At 44.9% G+C, this 12,292-nt stretch overlaps 1 protein-coding gene across 4 annotated transcripts in view; it reads right to left on the reverse strand.

Moving 5' to 3' along the window:
* Window positions 1-12,055, reverse strand: part of LOC122557630 (organic cation/carnitine transporter 2-like) — a 178,126-nt gene extending 166,071 nt beyond the window's left edge. For all 4 annotated transcript variants that reach the window (XR_015750936.1, XM_043705422.2, XM_043705427.2 and 1 more), the window contains exon 1: window positions 11,407-12,055. Coding sequence is in view for 3 of the 4 variants with exons in the window: in XM_043705422.2 (XP_043561357.1) it covers window positions 11,407-11,772 (366 nt within the window). In the remaining variant the exon portion in view is untranslated. The remainder of the gene's footprint in view (window positions 1-11,406) is intronic.
* Window positions 12,056-12,292: the final 237 nt, after the last annotated feature.

Below are 12,292 nucleotides of genomic sequence, written 5' to 3' on the forward strand. Positions count from 1 at the left end.
ATCAAATTTGTCAAATACAACATTCCTTTAACAAATGTATGCCGGCTATCCCTGATTTCGCGCTCTCTCTCTCTCTCTCTCTCTCTCTACCCCCAAGTGCGGATATTATATCAGAATTCTTTCTAGTTATCTTCCCCACCATCAAGGTCAGATTGACTGGCTTGCAACTTCCTGATCTATCCTCTTCTCGCTTTCATTAATAATGGAACAATGTCAGTAGTCTGCTGGCACCTCACCTGTGACCAGAGAGATTTGAAAATTACTACTAGGAATCCTGATATCTCTTCCCTTGCCTCACTCAACTGCCTAGGATACATGAGATGGAAATGTGTTGCTGGAAAAGCGCAGCAGGTCAGGCAGCATCTAGGGAACAGGAGAATCGACGTTTCGGGCATTAGCCCTTCTTCAGGAATGAGGAAAGTTGGTCCAGCAGGCTAAGATAAAAGATAGGGAGGAGGGACTTGGGGGAGGGGCGTCGGAAATGTGATAGGTGGAAAGAGGTCAAGGTGAGGGTGATAGGTCAGACTGGGGTGGGGGCGGAGAGGTCGGGAAGAAGATTGCAGGTTAGGAAGGCGGTGCTGAATTTGATGGATTTGACTGAGACAGGCTGGGGGGAGGGGAAATGAGGAAACTGGTGAAATCCGAGTTCATCCCTTGTGGTTGGAGGGTTCCTAGCCGGAAGATGAGGCGTTCTTCCTCCAACCGTCGTTTCGCTGTGGTCTGACGATGGAGGAGTCCAAAGACCTGCATATCCTTGGTGGAGTGGGAGGGGGAATTGAAATGTTGAGCTACAGGGTGGTTGGGTTGGTTGGTCCGGGTGTCCCAGAGTTGTTCCCTGAAACGCTCCGCAAGTAGGCGGCCCGTCTCCCCAATATAGAGGAGGCCACATCGGGTGCAAAGGATGCAATAGATGATATGTGTGGAGGTACAGGTGAATCTGTGGTGGATATGGAAGTTTCCTTTGGGGCCTTGGAGGGAGGTGAGGGGGGAGGTGTGGGCGCAGGTCTTGCACCTCTTGCGGTTGCAGGGGAAGGTGCCGGGAGTGGAGGTTGGGTTGGTGGGGGGTGTGGATCTGACGAGGGAGTCACGGAGGGAGTGGTCTTTACGGAATGCTGATAGGGGAGGGGAGGAAAATATATCCTTGGTGGTGGGGTCCGTTTGGAGGTGGCGGAAATGGCGGCGGATGATGCGCTGTACATGGAGGTTAGTGGGGTGGTAGGTGAGGACCAGTGGGGTTCTGTCCTGGTGGCGGTTGGAGGGGCGGGGTTCAAGGGCGGAGGATCGGGAAGTGGAAGAGATGCGGTGGAGGGCATCGTCGACCACGTCGGGGGGGAAATTGCGGTCCTTGAAGAAGGAGGCCATCTGGGAGGCCCCTCCCCCCAGCCTGTCTCAGTCAAATCCATCAAATTCAACACCGCCTTCCTAACCTGCAATCTTCTTCCTGACCTCTCCGCCCCCACCCCAGTCTGACCTATCACCCTCACCTTGACCTCTTTCCACCTATCACATTTCCGACGCCCCTCCCCCAAGTCCCTCCTCCCTATCTTTTATCTTAGCCTGCTGGACCAACTTTCCTCATTCCTGAAGAAGGGCTAATGCCCGAAACGTCGATTCTCCTGTTCCCTAGATGCTGCCTGACCTGCTGCGCTTTTCCAGCAACACATTTCCATCTCTGATCTCCAGCATCTGCAGACCTCACTTTCTCCTGCCTAGGATACATCCCATCCAGGTCTACAGATCAATCCATTTTTAAGGCTGCTCAACTTCTTGTATTTCCTCTCTCTCAATGTTAATTTCTTCTAATGATTCACCATCCTCAAACTCTGACATTTATACCTGCATTATCTTTTTTGTACCTGCATTACCTTTCTCCACTTTTCCAGAGCTCACCAATCTTGGTCCCACTTTTGTGTTTACAGGAACTTACTTGCCCTGTACTCTTGCTATTTCCTCTTTGAATGTTTCTGATACAGTTTTATCTGTAAGTAGCTACTCCCAGTCCACTTGGAGAAAATCATACCTTATCTTAGTAAAATAAGCCTATTCCAGTTTTGTTAATTTTTGTTACCAACTGATTCTTATCATTTTCATTAATTACCCTAAATCTAACTGATTAATGATCACCATATGCCTAAGACATTCAGACTCTTTTAAAATCATTAATATTCTGAAAAAGCAAGATGATACACTTTAAAAGTTAAATTTAATATCGAAATTAATGCCACATATTATCACTGAGACACGTAATTCAGCAAGTGGTGCTTCACAGTACATATACAAAAGACCACAATGCATAACAGATCACCAAGTCTATCCATTGGCACAATCGCACTGTAGTGTTAAATACAAGGTCATAGTGTCTTCCCAAAATCTTCTACTTGGTAGATACCAACAATCCAGTAGTGGCAGGATTGTCAGCAGTATTGTCAAAGCTATGGCCACTATGTCAAGCAGGATTTTCACTTTGCGACGGTGCATCGTCGTGCAACAGCAGGGCAGACTGGATTGTCAACCCCAGTTCAACTTAGAGGAGAGTAAATGAGCAGGTAGACAACTTTCATAAATGAGGACAAAGAATGTAAGTTAGAAATCCAAATACTTGGATATCAGAAAATGTTTCTAGAATATGCAACCAGCCCAGATCATACAAAATCAATACTGATCACAATGCTACATTGTAAAGGAAGAGAAGCTCAGTCTGATATACAGCATACCGACCAAGCATAAGGATGGTGAGGAAAAATACACCAATGATGATGACTGTGCCCTGATGTTGAGTGACAATAACCAGCACCAAGACCACCAAGTTGTCAAACAAGTGTAACAAAGTATAAAATGGACCTCTGCAGATGGATATACAAGCATCAGACCAGGATGTGTTCTCAAACCTCCAAGTGGTAGATTGAACTTCAAATTGTTAATCTTGAAAACTGTTTGGATGATACTTTTAAAAAATATGCAACTTTAAAAGATATGCTTATGACATCCTCACTGTGTAGCAGCATGTTACCTGAGGATACAAAGGTAACAGACTCCATCTTAACTTGAGCGAGTTAAAACATTACGTGTTAATGGAAGGATGCTACGCTTTTTAACCAAATAGCCCAGATTACTAGCCAGCATGCATATACCCAAAAATGTAATATTTAGATATTTTATTGAGCTCTCATAAAATTGGATCTCGCAGTCCTTCATTGCCCACATTCTAGTTTTTCTTTGTTACAGGGATAACATGTGAACAATGAAGAAGGGTAAGCCACTCAGCCCTTTAAGTCTATTACACTGTTCAATAAAGATTGTGGCTGATGTACTTTAACCTCAACTCTGCATAATGCGTATCCCGATAATTTTTCACCCCGTTGATACTCAAGAATCCATCCATCTCTGCCTTAACAATATCTCAAGAATCTGTCTTTTGAGGAAGGGAATTCCAAAGACTAACAACCTTCTGAGAGAGAAAAAGAAGCTTCTCTGTTTTAAACGGGCACCCCACCCTCCGCACTCTTATTTTTAAATTATGCCCCCTTGTTCTAGATACTCCCGTAAGAGGAAACATGCTTTCAACATCCACCCGGTCAAGTCCCCTCAGGATCTTATATGTTTCAATTATGCGATCTCTGACTCTCCTAAACACCAGACGATACAGATCTTGCCTGTTTAACCTTTTTTCATAAGGTAATCCACATTTCATGCATCACTCTAGTGAACCTTCTCGGAACTAATTTATTTTTGCCGAAGAATATAACATAAGCATTGCCACATCAGGTAGAGGTGCCTTTCTAAATGCAAGTCAGAAGCAAAACTAAATTCTGACCTGTCAAAATGGCTAAATGTTTTGACTGCAACTAAACCAATGGCAATCCATCATCTTCATATTCCTATACCATAAAAGCTGCCTTCTACTTCAAAAAGGTGTGGCCTGACATGAAACGCACCCATCTGGGAGTGACCCTTCACCATTCCTGAACTTACTATCCACTTCCAAAAGATACAGAAAAGACCAAGACACCCCAATTTGTCACACTGCAGCCTACCTCTGGTTTTCTAGACAGCTGAGTACAGTCCACCTCTGTAGATCTCAGGTCATCACACAAACCTTATTGACATACACCTTCACTCAGTCATGAGGACAATCTATGTACTCTAAGATTAACTCTAAGTGCTTACCAATCCTCTCAAACATTGTCTCCCCTCCTATTCTATAGCACACAGTAAAATTTAAGAACAAATTAATTTGGAGCAGGAATTAGCTCCTTAAGCCTACTCCACCATTTAATAAGGTCATGGCTGAACTGATTATAATACACATACCCCAGATAACATTTCAACCTTTTACTTAGCAAGAACTTATCCACTCCTGCCTTAAAATATATTTAAAGACTCTGCTACCACCACCTTTTTCAGGAAGAGAATTCCAAAGACTCAAAACAATTTAAGAGGAAACATTTCACCTCATCTCTATTTTAAATGGGAGATCCCTGACTTTAAAGTGACATTTAGTTTATGATCTTCTGGTAAGAGGCAACATTCTCTCTACATCAACCTTAAATATTGCAATCAGGTCTCCTCTTGTTCTTCTGAGCACCAACAGATACAAGCCTAATTGTCCAACTTTTCCCCATAAGGCAACACATCCATTACACGTATGAGTCTCGTAAACCTTCCCTGAACTGTTTCCAATATTGTTACATCCTTCCTTAAATAAGGTGATTAATATTGTGCATTTCTCCAGTGTCCTGTATAACAGAAGCATAATCTCCCTATTTTTGTATTCAATTCCCTTAAAATGGATGATACCCTGATACTACCTTTTCTCATTGCTGACTGTGTTTGTATATAACTGCAGTGATTGTAACGAGGTCAACCAGGTGGACTTCATAGAATGTGAGTTCCCTGATTGGGGCTATTCAGGGAGCCCTGGCTGACAGATAAAAATAGAAGTGTCAGACATTCTGACACTCTGAATATTGGTTCTGAGGAAGTTGGACTAGCGTCCATGTGTAAATAAAGAATGACTTGGTGATGGGATATCTGCCTCTGTGGAGTTATTTCAGTAACCTTTTGCAGTTCATGCACGAGAGTGATTTCTCTGTCCCTCAGGGGTCTGCAATCTCTTGCTATTTAGATAATATGTTTCTTGTTTATTTTTCCAGCTGAAACAATTTAACCTTTTCCTATGTCATAATCAATTTACCAGATCTTTGTCCACCCACTTCACCCATCTATATCTATTTATAGACATCAAAAATCTCCCTCCAAACTTAGTTTCTATTTATCTTCGTGTCATTAGCAAATTTGATAGCCATACCTTCTGACCCTTCATTCAATTTGTTTATATAAATTGTATGCAGAAGTAATTCCAGCACCAATCCCTGTGGCATACCATCTGTTACATTTTGCCAACCTGAAATAAACCATTGACCTCTCTGCCCAATCTTCTATCCATGCCAATTTGGGAGTCTACTCATTGGAGTTCAGAAGTGATGAGAAGTGATGTCATTGAAACATCCAGGATTCTTGAGCGGCTTCACAGTGTAAATGCTAAGCGGATGCTTCCTCTCATGGGAGAGAGGGACCAGAGGGCGTAGTTTCAGAATAAGGGGGTACCAACTTAAGACCGACATGAGGAGGAATTTATTCTCTCAGAGGGTCGTAAGTCTTTGGAACTCCTTGCCACAGAGAGCTTGGGTCAGAGTCCTTTTGTATTTTTAAGGCTGAGCTAGGTAGATTCCTGATCAGTCAGGGAATCAGGTGCTACAGGGAAAATGCAGGATTGTCTGATCAACCATGATCCTATTGAATGGTGGAGCAGACTCAAGGGGTCTCATGATCTTATGGTCTCTCTGATGCACCCCCAAACACAATTTGACAAGTGCCTAAGTTGAAACTTGTGTTGCACCAGTGGACCCTAGGTTCCATGATAATGTTGTCAAGAGTTGTATTGCATCATGCCTGGTAGAAAATGCCAAATACCCCAAGTATCGTCACCAACTTCCACCCCCAATGATGCCCACCCATTCTAATACTGTTCTCATTTCTAGTCCATTGTCATATCAACATGCTCAGTGAGCTGAAGATTCCTGATCTCAACATTAGCTTCAAGCTCCACTTCCAGCTTTTCCTTTAACTCTACTGGCTGTATTACTACACATTTGACTATGCAGATAGGAAAGGGTGGAATCTAGGAGCAGAAGTAGGTCATTCAACCTTTGAAGCCTGATTCACCATTCACGATGACCATAGCTGAGAATCTATCTCAATGCCATATTCCTGTATCACCCCATACATCTCAAAGCTTTTAAAATCTATCATTTATGTATATTTCTTTCTTATGTTCCAGGCTTTGGCCTCCACAGCCTTCTATGATAATGAATTTCATAAGTTCACTGTCTTTTAAGTGAAGAAATATTTCCTCATTCCCTGAGATCGTGTCTCCTGGTTGGAGACTCCTCAACCAGAAGAAATAACCTCATTGGTGCAATACCTTAGCAGGGATGACAGTGGAGGAATAATGGCGGATATTTCTGTGTATAATGCAGAAGTTGCAGGATCAGTTCATTCCAAAAAGGAAGAAAGATCCTAGGAGGAGGCATGGGTGGCCATGGCAGACGAGGGAAGTTAAGAAACATATAAAGTTAAAAGAGAAAAAGTATAACATAGCAAAGATAAGTGGGAAAACGGAGGACTGGGAAGATTTTAAAGAACAACAGAGGATTACTAAGAAGGAAATACGCAGAGAAAAAATGAGGTATGAAGGTAAACTGGCCAATAATATAAAGGAGGATAGTAAAAGTTTTTTTAGGTATGTGAAAGGCAAAAAAAAAGGTTAAGACTAAAATTGGGCTCTTGAAGACAGAAACAGGGGAATATATTACGGGGAACAAAGAAATGGCAGAATTGAATTGAGTTGAAACTTTATTGCTGGAACAGCACAGCAGGTCAGGCAGCATCCAGGGAACAGGAGATTCGACGTTTCGGGCACAGGCCCTTCTTCAGGAATGAGCAGAGAGTGTTCAGCAGGAGAAGATAAAAGGTAGGGAGGAGGGACTTGGAGGAGGGGCGTTGGAAATGTGATAGGTGGAAAGAGGTCAAGGTGAGGGTGATAGGTCGGAGTAGGATGGAGGCGGAGAGGTCAAGAAGAAGACTGCAGGTCAGGAAGGCGGTGCCGGGCTGGAGGGATTCGGCTGAGACAAGGTGGGGGGAGGGGGGATGAAGAAACTGGTGAAGTCCAAGTTCATCCCCTGTGGTTGGAGGGTTCCCAGTTGGAAGATAAGACGCTCCTCCTCCGACCGTCGCGTTGTTGTGGTTTGGCGGTGGATGAGTCCAATGACCTGCATATCCTCGGTGGAGTGGGAGGGGGAGTTGAAATGCTGTGCTACAGGGTGGTTGGGTTGGTTCGTCCGGGTGGCCCAGAGGTGCTCTCTGAATCGCTCCGCAAGTAGGCGGCCTGTCTCCCCAATATAGAGGAGGCCACACCGGCTGCAGCGGATGCAGTAGATGATGTGGGTGGAGGTGCAGGTGAATCTGTGGCGGATATGGAAGTTTCCTTTGGGGCCTTGGAGAGAAGTGAGGGGGGAGGTGTGGGCGCAAGTGTTGCACCTCCTCGGTAGCAAGGGAAGGTGCCGAGAGTGGAGGTTGGGTCGGTGGGGGGTGTGGATCTGACAAGGGAGTCGCGGAGGGAGTGGTCTCTACGGAAAGCTGATAGGGGAGGGGAGGGAAATATATCCTTGGTGCTGGGGTCTGTTTGGAGGTGGCGGAAGTGACGGCGGATGATGCGCTGTACATGGAGATTGGTGGGGTGGTAGGTGAGGACCAGTGGGGTTCTGTCCTGGTGGCGGTTGGAGGGGCGGGGCTCAAGGGCGGAGGAGCGGGAAGTGGAGGAGATGCGGTGGAGGGCACCGTCGACCACGTCGGGGGGGAAATTGCGGTGCTTGAAGAAGGAGGCCATCTGTGTTGTACGTATTTTGAACTGGTCCTCCTGGGAGCAGATGCGGCGGAGATGAAGGAATTGGGAGAATGGGATGGCGTTTTTACAGGGGGCAGGATGGGAGGAGGTGTAGTCCAGGTAGCTGTGGGAGTCGGTTGGTTTGTAGTAGATGTCCGTGTTGATTCGGTCGCCTGAGATAGAAACAGAAAGGTCTAGGAAGGGGAGGGAGGAGTCCGAGACTGTCCAGGTGAATTTGAGGTCGGGGTGGAAGGTGTTAGTGTAGTGGATGAACTGTTCAACCTCCTCGTGGGAGCACGAGGTAGCGCCGATACAGTCATCTATGTAGCGAAGGAAAAGATGGGGGGTGGGGCCAGTGTCGTTGCGGAAGATGGATTGTTCCACATACCCTACGAAGAGGCAGGCATAGCTGGGGCCCATGCGGGTGCCCATGGCTACTCCTTTTGTTTGGAGAAAGTGGGAGGATTGGAAAGAAAAGTTGTTCAGGGTGAGGACCAGTTCGGTCAGTCGAAGGAGGGTGTCGGTGGAAGGGTACTGGGTGGTACGGCGGGAAAGGAAGAAGCGGAGTGCTTTGAGTCCTTCGTGATGGGGGGTGGAGGTGTACAGGGACTGGATGTCCATGGTGAAGATGAGGCGTTGGGGACCGGGGAAGCGGAAATCCTGGAGGAGGTGGAGGGCGTGGGTGGTGTCACGAACGTAGGTGGGGAGTTCTTGGACTAATGGGGACAGGACCGTGTCGAGGTATGCCGAGATGAGTTCGGTTGGGCAGGAGCAGGCTGAGACGATGGGTCGTCCGGGGCAGTCAGGTTTGTGGATTTTGGGCAGGAGGTAGAAACGGGCGGTGCGGGGTTGTGGGACTATGAGGTTGGAGGCGGTGGATGGGAGGTCCCCTGAGGTGATGAGGTTATGGATGGTCTGGGAGATGGTCTGGGAGATGAATTGAATTGATACTTCAGATCTGTGTTCACTGGGGAAGACACAAGCAATCTCCCAGAGGTAACAGTGGCTGAAGGACCTGAACTTAAGGGAATTTATATTTGCCAGGAATTGATGTTGGAGAGACTGTTAGGTCTGAAGGTTGATAAGTCCCCGGGGCCTGATGGTCTACATCCCAGGGTACTGAAGGAGGTGGCTCGAGAAATCGTTGGTGATTATTTTTCAGAGTTCGATAGATTCGGGATCAGTTCCTGCGGATTGGAGGGTGGCTAATGTTATACCACTTTTTAAGAAAGGTGGGAGAGAGAAAGCAGGAAATTATAGACCAGTTAGTCTGACCTCAGTGGTGGGAAAGATGCTGGAGTCTATTATAAAGGATGAAATTACAACACATCTGGATAGTAGTAACAGGATAGGTCAGAGGCAGCATGGATTTATGAAGGGGAAAACATGCTTGACTAATCTTCTGGAATTTTTTGAGGATGTAACTGTGAAGATGGACGAGGGAGATCCAGTAGATGTAGTGTTCCTGGACTTTCAGAAAGTTTTTGATAAAGTCCCACATAGGAGGTTAGTGAGCAAACTTCGGGTGCATGGTACTGGGGGCAAAGTACTAACTTGGATTGAAAGTTGGTTGGCTGATAGGAAACAAAGAGTAGTGATAAACGGCTCCATTTCGGAATGGCAGGCAGTGACCAGGGGGTTCCGCAGGGATCAGTACTTGGACCGCAGCTTTTTACAATATATGTTAATGATATAGAAGATAGTATTAGTAATAACATTAGCAAATTTGCTGATGATACTAAGCTGGGTGGCAGGGTGAAATGTGATGAGGATGTTAGGAGATGACAGGGTGACCTGGACAATTTAGGTCAGTGGTCAGATGCATGGCAGATGCAGTTTAATGTGGATAAATGTATGGTTATCCACTTTGGTGGCAAGAACAGGAAGGCAGATTACTACCTAAATGGAATCAATGTAGGTAAAGGGGCAGTACAGGGAGATCTGGGTGTTCTTGTACACCAGTCAATGATGGTAAGCATGCAGTACAGCAGGTAGTGAAGAAGGCTAATAGCATGCTGGCCTTCATAACAAGAGGGATTGAGTATAGAAGCAAAGAGGTTCTTCTGCAGCTGTACAGGGCCCTGGTGAGACCACACCTGGAGTACTGTGTGCAGTTCTGGTCTCCAAATTTGAAGAAAGACATTCTGGCTATTGAGGGAGTGCAGCGTAGGTTCATGAGGTCAATTCCTGGAATGGCGGGATTACCTTACACTGAAAGACTGGAGCGACTGGGCTTGTATACCCTTGAGTTTAGAAGACTGAGAGGGGATCTGATTGAGACATATAAGATTATTAAAGGATTGGACACTCTGGAGGCAGGAAACATGTTTCTGCTGATGGGTGAGTGCCGAACCAGAGGACACAACTTAAAAATACGGGGCAGACCATTTAGGACAGAGATGAGGAGAAACTTCTTCACCCAGAGAGTGGTGGCTGTGTGGAATGCTCTGCCCCAGAGGGTAGTGGAGGCCCAGTCTCTGGATTCATTTAAGAAAGAGTTGGATAGAGCTCTCAAGGATTGTGAAATCAAGGGTTATGGAGATAAGGCAGGAACAGGATACTGATAAAGGATGATCAGCCATGATCATATTGAATGGTGGTGCAGGCTCGAAGGGTAGAATGGCCTATTCCTGCACCTATTGTCTATTGTCTATTGCATCTTATCTATCCAAATCTGTTCGAATGTGTAGTTTTCAATAAGATTCCTCTCACCCCTCCAAACTGTAATGAATACAAGCCAAGTTGAACCAATCTCTTCTCATAAGTCTGTCCTGCCATCCCTGGTATCAGTCTGACGAATCACCTCTGCACTCATGTTTTGGTAAGCATATCCTTTCTTAGGTAGGGTGATCAAAACTGCACACAATACTCCAGTTGTGATCTCATCGAAGCCCTGCATAAAATAGTAAGACATCCTTACTTCTGGACTCAAATCCTCTTGCAATGAATGTGAATAGACCATTGCCTCCGTGATTGCTTGCCTGTCTGTTATCATTGACTGGATAAGAAGGACAGCCCAGGTCCTTTTGTCTCGCCATGCATCTCAACATGCCTGGTGAATAAAGTGTGGAAGATATTTCAAAAGATAATCTTATTCATCTCGTTTAATAAGCTTGAGAAATGGCACAAGGCAGAAAGGAATAATAGCCCCTGCTGATAAGGTGAAATAGAGTAGTAGGGCTGAAGCATACATACTACTCAAACATAAGCATCAGCATTTGGACCAAATGGCCTGTTTTCATACTGTAAAATACCATGTAACTTGCATATTTCTCACACAGCATAAATGATGTTCAATGAAATCTCTAAATAAACAGTATAAAGGAATAACTGTCTCAAAAGTAACTTTTCAACTTTGTTATCATTATCAATAAATGTAAAAGGACAAAATGGATCTTATGATAGAGCTAGGAGCCAAAGCCACGTACAATTATGTTCAAAAACAAATGAACCTGTCTTACCTCACTGACAATGGTTGAGAGGTATCTGTCCTTGCTATACACCCAGCCATCCAAACAAGGCTCCGTCTCAAGTGTTGTTTCATTGAAACCATCTTGAAGCTGAGTTTTGAACCTTGAGCATTTACTGTACACTTTCTCATCAACCATGGGCAGCAATAAACTCAGATTTGTGAAGGAGCTTTCCTCCAAGGTCACATTTGAAGAGTTAGACAGGCGGCAGTGGTGCTTAGGGGTATCAGCCAGAAACACCATAGACAGACCCACATAGCCATTTGGGATTATACCGATGCTGAGCAAAAAGAAAATAGTTATTTGATAATGCCCCCATTTTCCCAGAAACGCAGTCGCTTCATCGTAATCTTGCATCTTCTTTTATATTCTTCAAAATTCCTTTGCGCAGCTGTTGCCTTCAGTTAAAAGTGTCTCTTACTGAAGCAGCAGAAGTGCCTCATCTGAACTTTCATTAAATTTAAAAATACAAGTTCTGTTTTCAGTCAGAATGGACAAAATATAAGTATGAGTCACAGTATTTACAGTCCACTTTCAACAACTCCAGCAACTCTTGCCCTTGTTTAGCTCAAATAGAAAACAAGTCTTCAAATCATACATAAACAACAAGATCTGTATTGGTCATATGTTATAGACTCCCAGGTTAGTAATGTCCATCTGTGTCTAAGCATCTGAACAACTAGATAGTTTTTTTCCTGTCAAAGCTTGCCACCCCCCCCCCCCCCCCCCCCCCTCTCAATTTCATACATGGACAGTGCAGAGCTTTTATTGGTAGTTATTTTATTGATTGACATGGCTTTTCAAAGCCTATAAATATGTGCATTCACCTCTCCCTGAACAAGAGGGCATTATATAATTTTGTTATTAATATTGAACT

This window comes from Chiloscyllium plagiosum, unplaced genomic scaffold (assembly GCF_037043375.1).
Source record: "Chiloscyllium plagiosum isolate Xiang-an unplaced genomic scaffold, Cpla_swu_hap1 HiC_scaffold_2, whole genome shotgun sequence".
NCBI lineage: Eukaryota > Metazoa > Chordata > Chondrichthyes > Orectolobiformes > Hemiscylliidae > Chiloscyllium > Chiloscyllium plagiosum.